The sequence below is a fragment of the Drosophila rhopaloa genome, unplaced genomic scaffold, assembly GCF_018152115.1.
Source record: "Drosophila rhopaloa isolate 14029-0021.01 unplaced genomic scaffold, ASM1815211v1 contig_163, whole genome shotgun sequence".
NCBI classification, from domain to species: Eukaryota; Metazoa; Arthropoda; class Insecta; order Diptera; family Drosophilidae; genus Drosophila; species Drosophila rhopaloa.
The window spans coordinates 13,410,233-13,427,894 of record NW_025335043.1 but is presented as its reverse complement, the minus strand read 5'-3'; the positions used below and the strand labels follow the sequence as shown (position 1 = coordinate 13,427,894).

The following is a 17,662-nucleotide window of genomic DNA, read 5'->3' as shown; positions in this document are numbered from 1 at the left end:
TAAATAAAGCAAGTCATGGCAAAAAAAATATGAAATAAGAATGCTGTTCTCAAAAAAAGTTCAGAGATATCAAAAATACTTTAATGATTTTAATTTTGCAACCACTACTGAATTTTATTAAGTTCCATGAATGTATGTTGTTTTCAATCTTATGAATGACCCAACGATTAAGTAATTGGCTGCCTGTGGTTGTGTTTGTGCTGATTAAACCGAATTAAACTAATTATTTCCCCCACCATTTCCTTTACAGTTGTGCACGGTCAGACTTTTGATGAAGAGGAAGCACCAGCAGCAGTATTAAATTAAACCTACGCAGCGCCTAGAGCAGCTTAAGGTAATGTCTGAAAATTAATTTAAAATTTAATTAATACTAATTACGTAAAATCTTTTAGCTTTGCAATATCAAAACGAACGAATTACTCAAGAAATTAGACAAGTAAACGAAACAGCGAAATGGAGAACTTCACACCCAAAGAGGTGAAGATCCTCGAGACAGTCGAGGACATCCAAGAGCGACGTGAGCAGGTTTTGTCCCGCTACAATGACTTCAAGATCGAGACACGTCAGAAGCGTGAAAAACTCGAGGATTCGCGCCGCTTCCAGTACTTCAAGCGCGATGCCGACGAGCTGGAGTCATGGATACACGAGAAGCTGCAGGCGGCCAGCGAGGAGAGCTACCGCGATCCGACCAACCTGCAGGCCAAGATCCAGAAGCACCAGGCCTTCGAGGCAGAGGTGTCGGCGCACAGCAACGCCATCGTGTCGCTGGACAACACCGGCCAGGAGATGATCAACCAGCAGCACTTCGCCTCCGAGGCGATCCAGGTTCGCCTCGACGAACTGCACAGGCTGTGGGAACTGCTCCTCAGCCGCCTGGCCGAGAAGGGTCTAAAGCTGCAGCAGGCCCTCGTTTTGGTGCAGTTCCTTCGTCAGTGCGAGGAGGTCATGTTCTGGATCAAGGACAAGGAGACCTTTGTCACCGCCGACGAGTTTGGTCAGGATCTGGAGCATGTTGAGGTTTTGCAGCGCAAATTCGATGAGTTCCAGAAGGACATGGCTTCGCAGGAGTACCGCGTCACCGAGGTCAACCAGTTGGCTGACAAGTTGGTACAGGATGGCCATCCAGAGCGTGACACGATCACCAAGCGCAAGGAGGAATTAAACGAGGCTTGGCAGCGACTGAAGCAGTTGGCCATTGTGCGCCAGGAGAAGCTCTTTGGTGCCCACGAAATCCAGCGTTTCAATCGCGATGCCGACGAGACAGTCGCCTGGATTGCCGAAAAGGATGTGGTGCTGTCCTCCGATGACTATGGCCGGGATTTGGCCAGTGTTCAGGCGCTGCAGCGTAAACACGAAGGTGTTGAGCGTGACTTGGCCGCACTGGAGGATAAGGTTTCCACCCTAGGAGCCGAGGCCCAGCGCCTGTGTTCCATCCACGCCGACCACAGTGACCAGATCCGCGACAAGCAGGCCGAGATTGCCAACTACTGGCAGAGTCTCACCACCAAGGCCCGCGAGCGCAAGCAGAAGTTGGATGAATCCTACTACCTGCACCGTTTCCTCGCCGACTTCCGGGACCTGGTGTCCTGGATCAATGGCATGAAGGCCATTATCTCGGCCGATGAGCTGGCAAAGGATGTGGCTGGAGCAGAGGCGCTTTTGGAACGCCACCAGGAGCACAAGGGTGAGATTGATGCCCGCGAGGACAGCTTCAAGCTGACCACCGAATCCGGACAGAAGCTGCTGGAGCGTGAACACTATGCCGCCGCCGAAATCCAGGAGAAGCTGGCTGCTTTGGAGAACGACAAGAGCTCTCTGCTGTCGCTGTGGGAGGATCGTCGCATCCTGTACGAGCAGTGCATGGATCTGCAGCTGTTCTACCGTGATACGGAGCAGGCAGACACCTGGATGGCCAAGCAGGAAGCCTTTTTGGCCAATGAGGATCTTGGCGATTCCCTTGACTCGGTGGAGGCGCTGATTAAGAAGCACGAGGACTTTGAGAAGAGTCTGGCCGCCCAGGAGGAGAAGATTAAGGCCCTGGATATCTTTGCCACCAAACTTATCGATGGCCAGCACTATGCCGCCGATGATGTGGCCCAGCGTCGCCAGATGCTCCTTGCCCGACGAGCTGCCCTCCAGGAGAAGTCGTCTAAGCGTCGCCAGTTGCTGGAAGACTCAAACCGCTATCAGCAGTTCGAGCGCGATTGTGACGAGACCAAGGGCTGGATCAGCGAGAAGCTAAAGTTCGCTACTGATGACAGCTACCTGGATCCCACCAACCTGAACGGCAAGATGCAAAAGCACCAGAACTTCGAGCACGAGCTGAATGCCAATAAGTCGCGCATTGAGGACATCACCAACGTGGGCACCGAACTGATTGAGAAGCAGCACTATGCCGCCGATCAGATCAACACCCGGATGCAAGAGATCGTGGTGCTGTGGGAGACCCTGGTCCAGGCTTCGGACAAGAAGGGAACCAAGCTGAACGAGGCCTGTCAGCAGCAGCAGTTCAACCGCACCATCGAGGACATCGAGCTGTGGTTAAGCGAGATCGAGGGACAGCTGCTTTCAGAGGATCACGGCAAGGACCTGACCTCCGTCCAGAATCTGCAAAAGAAGCACGCCCTGCTGGAAGCCGATGTGATGGCCCACCAGGATCGCATTGAGAGCATCAAGGTGGCGGCTAACAAGTTCATCGAATCAGGCCACTTTGATGCGGACAATATCCGCAACAAGGAGGGCAATCTCTCGGCCCGCTATGCCGCCTTGGCCGCCCCCATGGGCGAAAGGAAGCAGCATCTGCTGGATTCCCTCCAGGTGCAACAGCTCTTCCGCGATTTGGAGGACGAGGCTGCCTGGATCCGCGAGAAGGAACCCATTGCCGCATCCACGAACCGCGGTCGCGACTTGATTGGTGTGCAGAACCTGATCAAGAAGCACCAGGCCGTGCTGGCCGAGATCAACAACCATGAGGCCAGGCTTTTGAATGTGATCAGCTCGGGCGAGAACATGCTGAAGGATCAGCCCTTCGCCAGCGACGATATCCGCCAGCGCTTGGAGGCTCTCCAGGAGCAGTGGAACACGCTCAAGGAGAAGTCCAGTCAACGCAAACAGGATTTGGACGACTCTCTGCAGGCTCACCAGTACTTTGCCGATGCCAACGAGGCGGAGTCGTGGATGCGCGAAAAGGAACCGATTGCCACGGGCAGCGACTACGGCAAGGACGAGGATTCTTCGGAGGCTCTCCTCAAGAAGCACGAGGCTTTGGTCTCCGATCTGGAGGCCTTTGGCAACACCATCCAGGGGTTGCAGGAGCAGGCCAAGAACTGTCGCCAGCAGGAGACGCCCGTTGTGGACATTACTGGCAAGGAGTGCGTGGTTGCCCTTTACGACTACACGGAGAAATCCCCTCGTGAGGTCTCCATGAAGAAGGGCGATGTTCTGACCCTGCTGAACTCGAACAACAAGGACTGGTGGAAGGTTGAGGTCAACGATCGCCAGGGCTTCGTCCCAGCTGCCTACATCAAGAAGATCGAGGCCGGATTGAGCGCTTCGCAGCAGAACCTGGTGGACAACCATTCGATTGCCAAGCGCCAGAACCAGATCAACTCGCAGTACGACAACCTGTTGGCCCTCGCCCGCGAGCGTCAAAACAAGCTGAATGAGACCGTGAAGGCCTACGTCCTTGTGCGTGAGGCTGCCGACTTGGCCCAGTGGATCCGGGACAAGGAGAACCACGCCCAGATCGCCGATGTTGTGGGAGAGGATCTGGAGGAGGTGGAGGTGCTCCAGAAGAAGTTTGACGACTTCAACGATGACCTGAAGGCCAACGAGGTGCGACTCGCCAACATGAACGAGATTGCCGTGCAGCTGACTTCCCTGGGTCAAACGGAGGCCGCCCTGAAGATCCAGACCCAGATGCAAGACCTGAACGAGAAGTGGAACAACCTGCAGACACTGACCGCCGAAAAGGCCAGCCAGCTTGGTTCCGCCCACGAGGTGCAGCGATTCCACCGTGACATCGATGAGACCAAGGATTGGATTACCGAGAAGGCCAATGCCCTGAACAACGACGATTTGGGCAAGGACTTGCGCAGTGTTCAGACCCTTCAGCGCAAGCACGAAGGTGTGGAACGTGATTTGGCTGCCTTGCGGGATAAGATCCGCCAGCTGGACGAGACCGCCAACAGGCTGATGCAGTCGCACCCGGACACCGCTGAGCAGACGTACGCCAAGCAGAAGGAGATTAACGAGATGTGGGACCAGATCATCACCAAGTCGACCGCCCGCAAGGAAAAGCTTTTGGACTCGTATGATCTGCAGCGCTTCCTCAGCGACTACCGCGATCTGCTGGCCTGGATCAACTCGATGATGAGCCTGGTCACCTCCGACGAGCTGGCCAACGATGTCACCGGAGCCGAGGCTCTGATCGAACGTCATCAGGTGAGAATTTCGATTAGTATACATCTAAATAACTAGGATCTTTTTGAATTTTGTGTTTTGGTGTTCACTTTCTGAAGAAATTTGTAAGAGACAACGTTTCCTTAGAAGGAAAAAAATATTGGAGTTTTCAATGTTTTTACTTTTTATTTGAATCTGAACCTTTCTTAACTTTTTATCAGTCTGGTTTATTTTTTTAGAAATTGAGAATTGGTAACACAAATTAAGAAAACAAAGAAAAGTGTAATATTTATAATTATCTAAGATTTTTTCGTAATTGATTCTTTATTATCATTGACAAACGTAAAAAGAAAGTGAGAACCATCTCGGTTATACGATTTTTTTATATTCCCTATAAACATTAACATTCTTTAAACTGCAGACTGATTTATCCTTCATATTTTACACCTCTCGACTATATATTGTCTTTATGGTTTTGTTTTTTATTCTTTGGTTCGTGTCATGTCATAAACGAACAACAAACAATCGACAACGACAACTACAACGGTTCATGGTTCATGACAACATCCAAATCCCCATCATGGTTGTGTTTCTGCATTCCAATCCCCAAAAAAAATCAATCAAACAATACGATAACAATCACAGGCACGCCGTGCCGAGATTGAGTTCACAGTGGGCAGCAGCTCGGCTCCTGGCGCCTTCGCCTCGACCATCAGCATCGCATCTCCATCCGGCGACGAGGTAGATCCTTCGCTAACCACCACCACTCCAGATCCGTGTTTCGTTGTGTTTATGTGTGTGCTCGCCTTTGATCAGAACATACTCGTATCATCCATTCCAAAACATTATATCAGAGGGTACTTGTTTATCTTTATTTCGATCAGTGTGAATACCCTTTCATGTACAAATATCACACCATATCTACGGCTTTAGCTTCTCCTTACACACACATATTGTTCTTTTAGTAACCCTACAGGTTTCTTGTTATCTAATCTAATATTGCTTACACATATCGGGCCGTCATCAACATTAACCATTTTTCACACTTGACTCTGATTTCTCAATGGCTGGATAAGGTTTACAATGTAAACTTTTTATTACATACCTTCTTAAAAGAATTATATAAAATTCGGACTTCTTTATAATGTCACAAACAAAATTATCATATTACGTAAACGGAATAACAATCCGTTATCCTAACCAATTTTTGAGTAATTCATTAAGATTGATTTTCAAAAAATTATTGAATTATATCAACACTAAAATCTGTTATACCCACAACATCTATGCCCTATACACTTGTATAAATAAATCAAATTACAGTGCTTTCTACAATCTTTTCATCGTCATCGAACATCCATGCTCCGTTCACATTTCACCCAGTTTATCCACCGAATTGTTCAGTTTAACTTCGTTCCTCGTTTGTTACTTTTGACTAATTCGACGCTGCAGCAATCAATCCTCAGCGGCAAACCAACCAGCGTTGCAATGTTGTTCTAACCCGGCGTTTCCAATCCAAGAACCATGACCCAAACTAATCCGATGTTTCCACGAATTTTCACAGGAACACCGCACGGAGATCGATGCTCGCGCTGGAACCTTCGGCGCCTTCGAGCAGTTCGGAAACGAGCTGCTGCAGGCCAACCACTATGCCTCGCCGGAAATCAAGGAGAAGATCGAGGATCTGGCCAAGGCACGTGAGGATCTGGAGAAGGCCTGGACCGAGCGTCGTCTGCAGCTGGAGCAGAACTTGGATCTGCAGCTGTACATGCGCGACTGTGAGTTGGCCGAGTCCTGGATGTCGGCCCGCGAGGCTTTCCTTAATGCAGAGGATGATGCCAATGCCGGCGGCAATGTGGAGGCGCTGATCAAGAAGCACGAGGACTTCGACAAGGCCATCAACGGGCACGAGCAGAAGATTGCGGCCCTGCAGACGGTGGCCGATCAGTTGATCGCCCAAAACCACTACGCCTCCAATTTGGTGGACGAGAAGCGCAAGCAGGTGCTGGAGCGCTGGCGTCACCTCAAGGATGGCCTGATCGAGAAGCGATCCAGGCTGGGAGACGAGCAGACGTTGCAGCAGTTCTCGCGCGATGCCGATGAGATTGAGAACTGGATCGCCGAGAAGCTGCAGCTGGCCACCGAAGAGAGCTACAAGGATCCGGCCAACATCCAGTCGAAGCACCAGAAGCACCAGGCCTTCGAGGCGGAGCTGGCGGCCAACGCTGACCGCATCCAGAGCGTGCTGGCCATGGGCGGCAACCTGATCGACAAAAAGCAGTGCAGCGGGTCGGAGGACGCGGTGCAGAAGCGGCTGACACAGATCGCCGATCAGTGGGAGTACCTGACCCACAAGACTACCGAGAAGTCGCTTAAGCTGAAGGAGGCGAACAAGCAGCGCACCTATATCGCTGCTGTCAAGGATTTGGACTTCTGGTTGGGCGAGGTCGAGAGTCTGTTGACCACTGAGGATTCTGGTAAGGATTTGGCCTCTGTCCAAAACCTCATGAAGAAGCATCAGTTGGTCGAGGCGGATATCGTGGCGCACGAAGACCGCATCAAGGACATGAACAACCAGGCCGATTCCTTGGTGGAGAGCGGCCAGTTCGACACTGCCGGCATCCAGGAGAAGCGCCAGAGCATTAATGAGCGCTACGAGCGCATCTGCAACCTGGCGGCCCATCGCCAGGCCCGTCTTAACGAGGCCCTGACCCTGCACCAGTTCTTCCGCGACATCGCCGACGAGGAGAGCTGGATCAAGGAGAAGAAGCTGCTGGTTGGCTCCGACGACTATGGTCGCGATCTGACCGGCGTCCAGAACCTCAAGAAGAAGCACAAGCGGCTGGAGGCCGAGTTGGCCTCCCACGAGCCGGCCATTCAAGCTGTGCAGGAGGCTGGCGAGAAGCTAATGGACGTGTCCAATCTCGGTGTGCCGGAGATCGAGCAGCGCCTGAAGGCCCTCAACCAGGCCTGGGCCGAGCTTAAGAACCTGGCCGCCACTCGTGGCCAGAAGCTGGATGAGTCGCTGACGTACCAGCAGTTCCTTGCCCAGGTGGAGGAGGAGGAGGCCTGGATCACCGAGAAGCAGCAACTGCTGTCCGTCGAGGACTACGGCGACTCAATGGCCGCCGTCCAGGGTTTGTTGAAGAAGCACGACGCCTTCGAAACGGACTTCACTGCCCACAAGGACCGCTGCTCTTTGATTTGCGACCAGGGTAGCGAGCTGGTGGAGGCCAAGAACCACCATGGTGAGTCCATTGCCCAGCGCTGCACCCAACTGCGCCACAAACTGGACAACCTGTCCGCCCTGGCCGCCCGCCGCAAGGGAGCCCTGCTGGACAACTCGGCCTATCTGCAGTTCATGTGGAAGGCCGATGTGGTCGAGAGCTGGATCGACGACAAGGAGAACTATGTGCGCTCCGATGAGTTCGGACGTGATCTGTCCACCGTGCAGACGCTGTTGACCAAGCAGGAGACATTCGATGCAGGTAAGAAAGAAATACTTAATCCTACATTTTATTTGGATTTTATTAATTCACTTGGGTCTCCTTTCTCCAGGTCTCAACGCCTTCGAGCAGGAGGGTATTCACAACATCACGGCACTGAAGGACCAACTGATCAACGCCAGTCACGCCCAGTCGCCGGCGATCCTGAAGCGGCACGGAGACGTAATTGCCAGGTGGCAGAAGCTGCGCGACGCCTCCGACACGCGCAAACAGCGACTGCTGGCCATGCAGGAGCAGTTCCGCCAGATCGAGGAACTCTACTTGACATTTGCCAAGAAAGCTTCGGCCTTCAATTCTTGGTTCGAAAATGCCGAGGAGGATCTCACAGATCCTGTTCGCTGCAATTCGATCGAAGAAATCCGCGCCCTGCGCGACGCCCATGCCCAATTCCAGGCGTCTCTGTCGTCGGCCGAAGCTGACTTCAAGGCATTGGCAGCACTCGACCAGAAGATCAAGAGCTTTAATGTTGGACCCAATCCCTACACGTGGTTCACCATGGAAGCTCTTGAGGAGACCTGGCGTAACCTGCAAAAGATCATAGAGGAACGCGATGGCGAACTTGCCAAGGAGGCCAAGCGGCAGGAGGAGAACGACAAGCTGCGCAAGGAATTCGCCAAGCACGCTAATCTCTTCCACCAGTGGCTGACTGAGACAAGGTGAGTGGGGCTCGGGATTCCGCCAGCAGAGGGGGGGTTACTCAATCCAGACGGGTGTTGGTTTTTTTGGATCGAATCCATGTACCCATCCCACCAACCCACACAAATCCGAAAACAAGTCTTGAGGTCTCGACTCTCTTCCCCCATGAAATACGTAACTGAAAGATCCATTCTATTTTCTAGATATTATATGCTGGGTTATAACCGTCAAGGGTAATTAAGCGAGCAGGCTTGATACTGCGTTTGAACTGTTATTTTCTGTTGTGATCTTTTTTGGTTCCTTAACTCGCGTTGGAGCCGAGCTCCCAATCACGCTGCGCCTCCACTAACCCTTGGGAATAACTTTGTTCTCCGTAACTCTGGCTTTAGCGCCTCGTGCTAAGCGCTTGTAAATACTCGTATATATCCACACTGATAAGATCGAACAACGACGACTAAGGCCTAGTTTTAGTTAGTGGCATTAGCGAGAGCACCGACCCACCCGATTAGAGTGTATATTGTCAACGTTCTGTTCCGATTCTCCATTATTCTTTTGGTCTCACCTCAACCTTTTCAAAATTAACGAAACTAAACTAAACTCTTTAGCATGCGAATCGAGAGCAAAATACTGTTGTAGCATACAGAAATAAGTAGAAATCGAGCAATTTAAATTATTTTCATATTTCTTCTGTTTAATCGAAGAGTTAACCAAATCTAGTAGCTTTTTACAATTACAATTTGAACGTTCCTTTGGCGCTATTTCTTATTTTAACTCGCTTCTAGCAATTAGACAACTTTTGTCTTTATTAGTTGCTGAACTCAAAGAACAACCAATCTCAACACTAAAACCGACCCAGATTAATACACCTGAGCCCCGCTAAATTCCCACAGACACCTGTAAATATGTACAAACCAAAAACAATGGGAAGACAAACTAGTTGCAAGCCCGAATTCAGAAAATAATATTCGCTGCCCGTAACAGACCTCTAACAAGATTTGCTTTTCTTATGCATTATATCATTGTATCGTTCCGATTTGTTTGAGACCTAACTCGATATTGTGCCCTACTAACGAACGCTCATTTATCTGCCAACTCTCAACATCGCCAATCCACGCAATCCCACAGAACGTCCATGATGGAAGGCTCCGGTTCCCTGGAACAGCAACTGGAGGCACTTCGCGTCAAGGCCACTGAGGTGCGCGCCCGACGTGTTGACCTCAAGAAGATCGAGGAGCTGGGAGCCCTGCTGGAGGAGCATCTGATCCTGGACAACCGCTACACGGAGCACTCGACGGTGGGCCTGGCCCAGCAATGGGATCAGCTCGACCAGCTTTCCATGCGCATGCAGCACAACCTGGAGCAGCAGATCCAGGCACGCAACCACTCGGGCGTCTCCGAGGACTCGCTCAAGGAGTTCTCGATGATGTTCAAGCACTTTGACAAGGACAAGAGCGGCAAGCTCAACCACCAGGAGTTCAAGTCCTGCCTGCGCGCCCTCGGCTACGACCTGCCCATGGTGGAGGAGGGACAGCCCGACCCGGAGTTCGAGGCTATCCTCGATGTGGTCGATCCCAACCGCGATGGCTACGTCTCCCTGCAGGAATATATTGCGTTCATGATCTCCAAGGAGACGGAGAATGTGCAGTCCTACGAGGAGATCGAGAATGCCTTCCGCGCCATCACCGCCGCCGACCGCCCCTACGTCACCAAAGAGGAGCTCTACTGCGTAAGTTTATCATTAATAGATATCATAACTATAACCATTGCTAACACGTTGTATTTCCAACCACAGAACCTCACCAAGGACATGGCGGACTACTGTGTGCAGCGCATGAAACCCTTCTCGGAACCCCGCTCCGGCCAGCCCATCAAGGATGCTCTGGACTACATAGACTTTACGCGAACGCTTTTCCAGAACTAAAGAGCCTGCCTGGTCTTGTTTAGTGGCGCCTGAGCATATGTCTTACAATTTAAAATATATTTCTAAAAACCAACAAAACGCAAAAAAAAGGAAACAAAAATATATATTTACACCATTATTTTCGATAATTTAGTCTATAAGTCAAACAGTTTAATGCTTATTTAAGAACCTATGCCACAATGAACCTAAAATCAACAATAGCACTTTGCAATACATATTTATCAACAAGTCTACGAACCATTTGTAGTTTTTGCATTTATTTAACAACACCCCTTTAAAAGTATCTTAAATTTGGACGTTTCAGTTAGAAGATTGGCAACGCGTCAGGTCGCCGAAGAAGATAAATATCGAGGATATAATCAAAGTAATCTGAGCCAACGCCCGCGAAAAACATGCGCCCGAAGAGCAGATAAAAAGCTTAGCTTCCAGTAATCAAGCAACTCACATTTTCTATACTGAATGTCTGTAACTTGTAACGAGCATAAATACAATTGAAATATCAAAAAGTTTAAGATACTATTGCTACCCAAAATACATAATATCCAGCCTTTGTGTTTTTCCAGTTTCTACGTGTATTCGAAACGAAAGTAGTAAACTTTTTCAAAAGCAAAAAAAGAAAAACAAAACAATAAATATTTGACTCTGTATTGAACGTATATTTACAATCCGTGAATTGCAAAAATAAATATATTGCTGCATGTCTAAAAATGTTAAGAGTGAAATGTGTTCTATCGGGATTTGGAGGGATAACTGGTTATAATTTATTTATATTAATTTGCCCAAAATTTTGGATCTACTTTTGGATATTTGTATGTGATATTTATATATTATTATTTTGAATTAATTGTTTGTGCCTTTCAAGTTTAAAATTTTCAAAAATGACTTTCTAGAAAAGAGATCTCAAAGTGTTATAACCTTTCTTAATTTGCAGTTAGTAAAAAGTAATAAAACGAATTTAAATATTTAGCATTCTTTGATTAAGAAAAACTATACACCGGTAAACGTCTGGTATTTATATTTATTCGTTAGATATCAAAACCGATTTAACAATTACGATTACAACAAGAACTTGTTAACACTTTCCGCATAAGCAGCATTGGTCAGCTTGCCATTGAGCGACTCCTTGGGCAGCCACTCAAACTTGGCTAGCTTCTCTGCCACCTGGCCAGATCGCAGGGATGCCCTATAGAAGAACACCTTGGCTCCGACGCTCTGCGTCCGTTGGTTGCTGGGATACTTGTACTTGTGGAAACCCACGGGGGCGTTGCCGTAGAAGAGCACCTGCAGCTCCTGGCCGCACTGCTCGCGGAGCACCCTTTCCGCGGTCTGGCGCATCGATTCACCCTCCTCCCGCTTCCCCTGTGGCAGGATCAGGTGCTCCTGTTGGCCGAGCTTCTGCTGGACGAGGAGGTAGAGCGTGTCCTCCAGGCAGCGGTCCGTGGAGCTTGTCTTGTTGGCCTTATCATCGGTCGTGGTGCGCTCTCCGAGCTGGAACTTCTTCAGCTCCTCGATGTAGGCATCTTTCAAGTCCTGCGCCGTCTGCTTGGCGCCACTGTCCTCCATATCCACCTGCGTCTTGCCCTGCTTGATCAGCTCCGCGTGGACAATCTCCCGCTCGTGCTTCAGCTCGTGGTTGGATTTCAAGCTGTTCTCATACTCCACGCTCCACAGCATGTCCTGAAACTGTTTCTCGAGAGGATTGAGGGACTTGGAGACCACAGGCAGCCGCTCAACGAGCACGCCGGCGTACAGGTCCCATTTCTCCGGGGAAGCGACAGTGGATTGGCTTCTGCTCAGCTCCCGGACACCAACTTGCACCAGGCGACGCAGCATTTTCGACAATTTTATTGAATTTTTGAGGAAAATAAAAGAATCTGCCACCGATTACATGAGCACTAGAGCCGGAACAGCTGTGCTGCGGATGTGTTATCGTTATCGGAGAGCGCGTCGCAAACGTTTTCACAATTCGTATTTATTTGTTGCTGCTGGACGAAACCATACGGAAAGACTGACCAAAATGTCCGGTTTGGAGTCGTACATCAACCACACAGTGTCCATCATCACGGCGGATGGACGGAACTTTATCGGGACACTGAAAGGATTCGACCAGACCATCAACATCATCATCGACGAGTGCCATGAGCGCGTCTTCTCTACGACTTCCGGCATCGAGCAGATCGTCCTGGGTCTGCACATCATCCGCGGGGACAACATCGCCGTGATCGGGCTGATAGACGAGACCGTCGACTCCCGCCTGGATCTGGCCAACATCAGGGGCGAACCGCTGGGACCAGTGGTGCACTAGGATAGCAAATAAAACCAGTGATTCTCAAGACTAAAACGGTGTATTATTAATGCTAATTGTATCTTTTATTCGGCATCCGCACTAAAGTTGACTTGGCGGCACTCCAACGTGTCCAGGTCCACCACGGCCACGCTCTGCGTCCGGCTGAATTTGGGCACGCACACAAGACGGGTCCGCTTGCCTTGGGATCCCTCGTGCAGGGCCGTTTCGAAGGACTCGCAGTTACCGGCAAAGTACACGTGCGGACACTCGCGCAGGATGAAGGGATCGCTGTCGATGTACGGATAGCAGGCCAGTGTGTCCGGAGCGGTGGGTGCAATGTGTCCCCAGGTGAGGGTGCAACGAAGAGCCTCCAAGGCGGAGTCCAGCGAAGTGCTGCGCAGCAAATCAGAGACATTTTGGCCAGAGCTTCCCACGACGAAGGCATCGTCCAACCTACAATTATACGGATTGGTCACAGCCTGAAAGGAGGCCAGTTGGGCGGCCTGCGGAAACATGCACTTGTGGAACGGCTGCTGGGGTAGCATAAAGTTGGCCGGGTCGTAGGCTCCCGGCATTATGTCCACGGGCAGACTGCGAGCCCACGATGCGAACCACTGGTCCAATTGGGTTACAGCCTGGACGGTATCGTTGGCATTCGCCTGGGTGCGGGCCACCTGAAGAGTAGGCACATGGGCCATGGCACTAGCTCTCACCGAGTTTCCAGCCACAATGAGACGCACCATGGCGCCAGCTTCCTTGCCATTTCCCAGACTTCCCGCCAGCCAGTACTGGAAGAGATTCAGGGCCTCCACAAAGTTGTGTGACTGCAGTTGGTCTAATCCCGAGACGAGCACCAGCAGGCGGCTCTTTTTAGTCGTAGCCAGCGGCTTCTGGGGTCCACTCTCGTAGAAGAGAATGTCCTCCACGTTGAAGAATCCTTCGCTGTCGGTTCCTCCGAGGGCAGCGCACACAACTCCAGTGGCCATGAGCTCCCTCTTCACCTCGCCCTGCAGACGCACCCGCTGCAGCTCATCCTCTAGCACAATCTTGTCCTCCGGCTCGGAATAATTCTGTCGAGGCGGCTGTGGGGCCAATTGGTTCTCCTCGGATATGTCCCGCAGGATGCTTGGCTTGTGCGCCTGGTGCTTGTAGATGGTGCCAATAAGGATACAGTGGACGTCCTGCTCACCGCGAAGCTCGCACAGCTTCTTGATGGACTCCTTGTTGCCCCACTTCTTCTGTGCCAGCGGCGTAAGGAGGCGCGTCATCTCCGCCAGACGATGGGCATAAAGGTGGCAGAACTGCTTCTGGTAATCGTGTCCCTTCAGCCGGAAGTGGCTGCTTAGGTTTTCGTACTTGGTCTCATGGCGGTTGGTCATGTTTCCGGAGATATTTTAACGTTAAAACTCAGTAATCTTTCAAGACGCTTATTTATTTTTGAGCGCCAATTTGGTACGGTAAAGATTGGCTATAGATAACTGCTATCTAGTTCTTACTGTGCCGTTGCAGCCTATCGATATCCGATAGTTCCACACACCCTGCTACAGCTGTTTTACACATATCGAAGAGAAGAAGAAGCAAATCTGCGAAATCTGAGCGAAAAGTAGTTTTGATTTAGAAAATAATTTGATTTGAATGTCCGGGTGCGATGCATTCTGTGTGTGAGCCCGCCGAGGAGATGTGGGAGCCTGCATCAAGCGCCAACAGTGCCACCTCTCTCCTCCCAGCCGCCGTCCAGTGCTAATCTGTGCGAATGTTTTTGGGACTCTTATTGATTTTTACGGTTTCGGGATTGATACGCATTTCGTTGTTTGCTGATCTAACCCGGAAACTGCGTCGCAAGAGGGACTAGCATGCCAGTGAGGTGTTAGCCGGGCGGAGAGGAAAGCAGCCAGAAGCAATGGGCGGTTCCGTGAGCCAAGTGTTCCGCTCCGGATCTGCGCTCCTCTCGCATCGCGACGGCAAGCTGTCCAAGGCCACCGAGGAGACCATCCAGACGCTGTTTGACATTCTGCGCGCCAACCCAAAGGTGTCCTTGCAAACGCTCGAGAGCCTCCTCATCCAAATACCCAAAAATGAGAACATCCTGGCCATGCACGACGACTATGGCTACAATATCCTGCAGCGCAGCGTTGGCCTCAACCACATTGATCTCACCAAGTGGCTGCTGCACCGCCACCGTCCGGACGTGAACCGCTCGCCCTGCTCCCTGCCCCTGCACATCGCTACCCTGCGGGGCTACGAGGAATGCGTAGAGCTGCTCCTGCGACATGGAGGACGCATCGACGTGGACACAAGGATGTGCTTTCCCGGAGCCCACACCCGCAACTGCGAGGAAAGCGGCAAGTGGCACAACAATGTAGACGACGTCAGCGAGCGGCTGAATACCAAGCTGCAAAATGCACTCTACTACGCCATCGACGGGGATCAGTACAACGTGCTTAGCTTGCTCACCCAAAAGATGGAAGAGCCGTGGATACCTTTTCGGGTGAAGAAGCCGCTACTGCACTTGGCCTGTGAGCGCGGTGCCTGGAATTGCGTCCAGCAGCTGGTTGTAACGCGTTCGGAGGAAATCAATCTCATCATGGACGAGTATTACCCGATTCACCACGCCGTCCTTCATGACGGCCGCTTCCTCGAGCTGCTCATCCATCAGGGAGCCATCACAACTGTGCGCACATGCACCCAACAAATGACCCTTCTGCATGTGGGTAAGTTTCTACTGCCGCTCAACAGTATACTGAAGTGAAACATGGCCAGTTATTACCATTTACAAACATTTATCCTTTCAGTTATTTTTGCTGCTCGAAAATCGGCAGACGACACGCTTGCTACCCTCCGCATTCTGTTAGAACGCGGCTGCAAGGAGCTAATCAACGCCCCCGACTCGCTGGGGAACACACCCTTGCACGCCCTGATCGTGCGCTATGCCCTAGAGGAGGCGCGTTATGGTTACGATAAGTGGAGCAAGTGGGACGTCCTGCACCTAGTGCGGTTCCTGCTGCAGAGCGGGGCTAAGCAGTCGATTAACCAGGCGGGTAACAGTGCCATGGCCTGTGTATTTCGCCACTTGAGAGACTGGGAGGTCTGCTACGAGCTGCTCAGCATGCTCATCAAGGAAAATGGTAAGTGTGTGAATTAGTGGTTTACCAATAGTTTTGATTACAATAAATATTTTCTTTCAGGTGATCCCAACATAGTTGGGAGGGATGGGTCTGTGCCCATTATGGTTCTGCTAGTGCCATTAATTAATAAGGATCACCTGCATCATTTCACGCACTCCATGAAGGTTTGACTAATAGAGTAAAGATAATCTTTTTGCAAGCTAATCCCTTCTTTTAGGTCTGCTATCTGAACTGCATCCGCATGCTGCTGCAGCACGGAGCCAATCCCAATTGCTCCTACCGCGCCAACCTCAAGCCGCTGCACGTGCTCGTTTTTACGGTGAGCGAGAACTTTACGCTCAACTGTGATGCCCAGAAGCGCACAAACTTCGACTTCATCAAGAACATCCTTCTGATGCTGCTTCAGCACGGCCTGGACTGCAACAAGACATATCAGCACATTCTACAGGCGGTGATGGACATGGTGCATAATGTGCGCACCTGCCACGACATGGAGTGCGTCTACGAGCTGACCCTGACGCTAATCCAGTACGGGGCCGATCCCAATATAGTGCTCAGCGGCAAGACGACGCCGGGAACCGCCATCTTCTCCAACGAGCTTGCCACCTTCCGCAGCTCGTTCCGCACCAACTCGTGCTACCTGCTCTTTTACTATATCATCCTGATCACCAAGAAGGAGTTTATCCTGAACGATCCGCACGCGACGTACACCCGCGTCATTCACCTCTTCTACCTGACCATGCAGCATGAGCCGCTTTTCAATTGCCTCAAGTCTCTGCACAACTTCTACGTGGCCCAGGTGCCAAGCAAAAAGACAGAGCAGCTAATAGCCCTGATCTCGACGCTTTATCGCCGGCCGCGCAGTCTGAAGCAGCTGTCCCGCTGGGCCATCTACGAGGCGATGAACCGCAAGCTGGCCCAGAACATCAACCGCTTGAACCTGCCCGGCCCGCTCAAGGACTACGTGCTGCAGTTCGAGAGGTAGCGATTGGTGCGGACCAATGACCAATGAATCCCAACCGCAGCGAACTAGAGTCAATCACTACTGTTGTCCCTAGACTATGTACTGTTTAATATGCATATTTGCCTACCCTAGTAGGTATGTAGTTACGCAATAATTACGAACTATCAGGCCTGTTCTGGGTTAGCCTATCATAACTGAACGATCAGCTCATTAGATCGCTTTATCACTTTGATTTGATATCAAAAATGGAGAGATTTGTATAGTTTTTGTTAGAACATCTTATTACCGCTGTATTTTTCTTGATTTAGGTCAATAGAGATATGTTTGAACCGGAACAGGTCCGTAAAAGATATGGAAACGCTTAATCGTACCTAGATACAACAGAAAACACACACAAGAAGCCAATTTAAAAATTGTCAAATCAAACACGTGCAATTTCTTTGATACGAATCTATTGATACTATTGTGAGGGAGGAACGCTCATCTATGTTTTGTAATTCTATACGTACAACTTTGTGAACTGTAATGCGCTTTACACTATACAAGCACGACCCGCCCCCGCACTCTCCGCCCCTCACTCCCTTTCAAACCTCTCATGCTGCATAAGTTATAGGACATAAACTTAAGGCTGTTTTTTGACGAACATTTCGGGTGTTTTAGAATTTTGTATATTCAAGCGCAATCGGCGGAGCGAGACGTTATGTAATTATTATTGTAACTATTATTATTGTTGCTAAACCGTTGTTAATCTCTGTATCTGTAATGTCATTTTCAATCGAATTGATAACGCTATCGATCAATAAATAAACATGAACTTTAATA

General features: G+C 50.4%; 5 protein-coding genes across 6 annotated transcripts; 3 read left to right on the top strand and 2 right to left on the bottom strand.

The window, feature by feature from the left end:
* The first annotated feature begins 424 nt into the window (after positions 1 to 424).
* On the top strand, positions 425 to 11,178 carry LOC108039930 (spectrin alpha chain). 2 transcript variants are annotated; one of them, XM_017117110.1, is made up of 6 exons: positions 425 to 4,443; positions 5,966 to 7,889; positions 7,960 to 8,563; positions 8,747 to 8,776; positions 9,669 to 10,269; positions 10,336 to 11,178. In XM_017117110.1, exons 1-6 carry the CDS (start codon positions 454 to 456, stop codon positions 10,462 to 10,464), a joined length of 7,278 nt encoding a protein of 2,425 aa, XP_016972599.1. In that variant the 5' UTR covers positions 425 to 453; the 3' UTR covers positions 10,465 to 11,178. The 2 variants fall into 2 exon arrangements, with proteins under 2 accessions (XP_016972599.1, XP_016972600.1); XM_017117111.1 differs by lacking the exon at positions 8,747 to 8,776.
* Positions 11,179 to 11,468: 290 nt separating this feature from the next.
* On the bottom strand, positions 11,469 to 12,375 carry LOC108039936 (39S ribosomal protein L46, mitochondrial). Its single transcript, XM_017117116.2, has one exon. The coding sequence runs from the start codon at positions 12,295 to 12,297 to the stop codon at positions 11,521 to 11,523; it is 777 nt and encodes a 258-aa protein (XP_016972605.1). The 5' UTR covers positions 12,298 to 12,375; the 3' UTR covers positions 11,469 to 11,520.
* A 30-nt stretch (positions 12,376 to 12,405) lies between these two features.
* Positions 12,406 to 12,805, top strand: LOC108039937 (U6 snRNA-associated Sm-like protein LSm8). Its single transcript, XM_017117117.2, has one exon. The coding sequence runs from the start codon at positions 12,482 to 12,484 to the stop codon at positions 12,767 to 12,769; it is 288 nt and encodes a 95-aa protein (XP_016972606.1). The 5' UTR covers positions 12,406 to 12,481; the 3' UTR covers positions 12,770 to 12,805.
* LOC108039935 (DNA polymerase delta subunit 2) lies at positions 12,791 to 14,247 on the bottom strand. The gene has a single exon (XM_017117115.2). The coding sequence runs from the start codon at positions 14,128 to 14,130 to the stop codon at positions 12,835 to 12,837; it is 1,296 nt and encodes a 431-aa protein (XP_016972604.1). The 5' UTR covers positions 14,131 to 14,247; the 3' UTR covers positions 12,791 to 12,834.
* A 291-nt stretch (positions 14,248 to 14,538) lies between these two features.
* On the top strand, positions 14,539 to 17,660 carry LOC108039933 (ankyrin-1). The gene is made up of 4 exons (XM_017117113.2): positions 14,539 to 15,462; positions 15,544 to 15,876; positions 15,937 to 16,040; positions 16,094 to 17,660. The coding sequence occupies exons 1-4, from the start codon at positions 14,652 to 14,654 to the stop codon at positions 16,859 to 16,861; spliced, it is 2,016 nt and encodes a 671-aa protein (XP_016972602.1). The 5' UTR covers positions 14,539 to 14,651; the 3' UTR covers positions 16,862 to 17,660.
* Positions 17,661 to 17,662: the final 2 nt, after the last annotated feature.

Coding starts and splice junctions, on each gene's coding strand:
- LOC108039936 (XM_017117116.2), bottom strand. CDS start 12,297: ATGCTGCGTCGCCTGGTGCAAGTTGGTGTCCGGGAGCTGAGCAGAAGC.
- LOC108039935 (XM_017117115.2), bottom strand. CDS start 14,130: ATGACCAACCGCCATGAGACCAAGTACGAAAACCTAAGCAGCCACTTC.
- LOC108039930 (XM_017117110.1), top strand. CDS start 454: ATGGAGAACTTCACACCCAAAGAGGTGAAGATCCTCGAGACAGTCGAG. Junction 4,444..5,965: donor CTCTGATCGAACGTCATCAG/GTGAGAATTTCG, acceptor GAATTTTCACAG/GAACACCGCACGGAGATCGA. Junction 7,890..7,959: donor GCAGGAGACATTCGATGCAG/GTAAGAAAGAAA, acceptor TCCTTTCTCCAG/GTCTCAACGCCTTCGAGCAG.
- LOC108039937 (XM_017117117.2), top strand. CDS start 12,482: ATGTCCGGTTTGGAGTCGTACATCAACCACACAGTGTCCATCATCACG.
- LOC108039933 (XM_017117113.2), top strand. CDS start 14,652: ATGGGCGGTTCCGTGAGCCAAGTGTTCCGCTCCGGATCTGCGCTCCTC. Junction 15,463..15,543: donor AATGACCCTTCTGCATGTGG/GTAAGTTTCTAC, acceptor TTATCCTTTCAG/TTATTTTTGCTGCTCGAAAA. Junction 16,041..16,093: donor ATTTCACGCACTCCATGAAG/GTTTGACTAATA, acceptor CCCTTCTTTTAG/GTCTGCTATCTGAACTGCAT.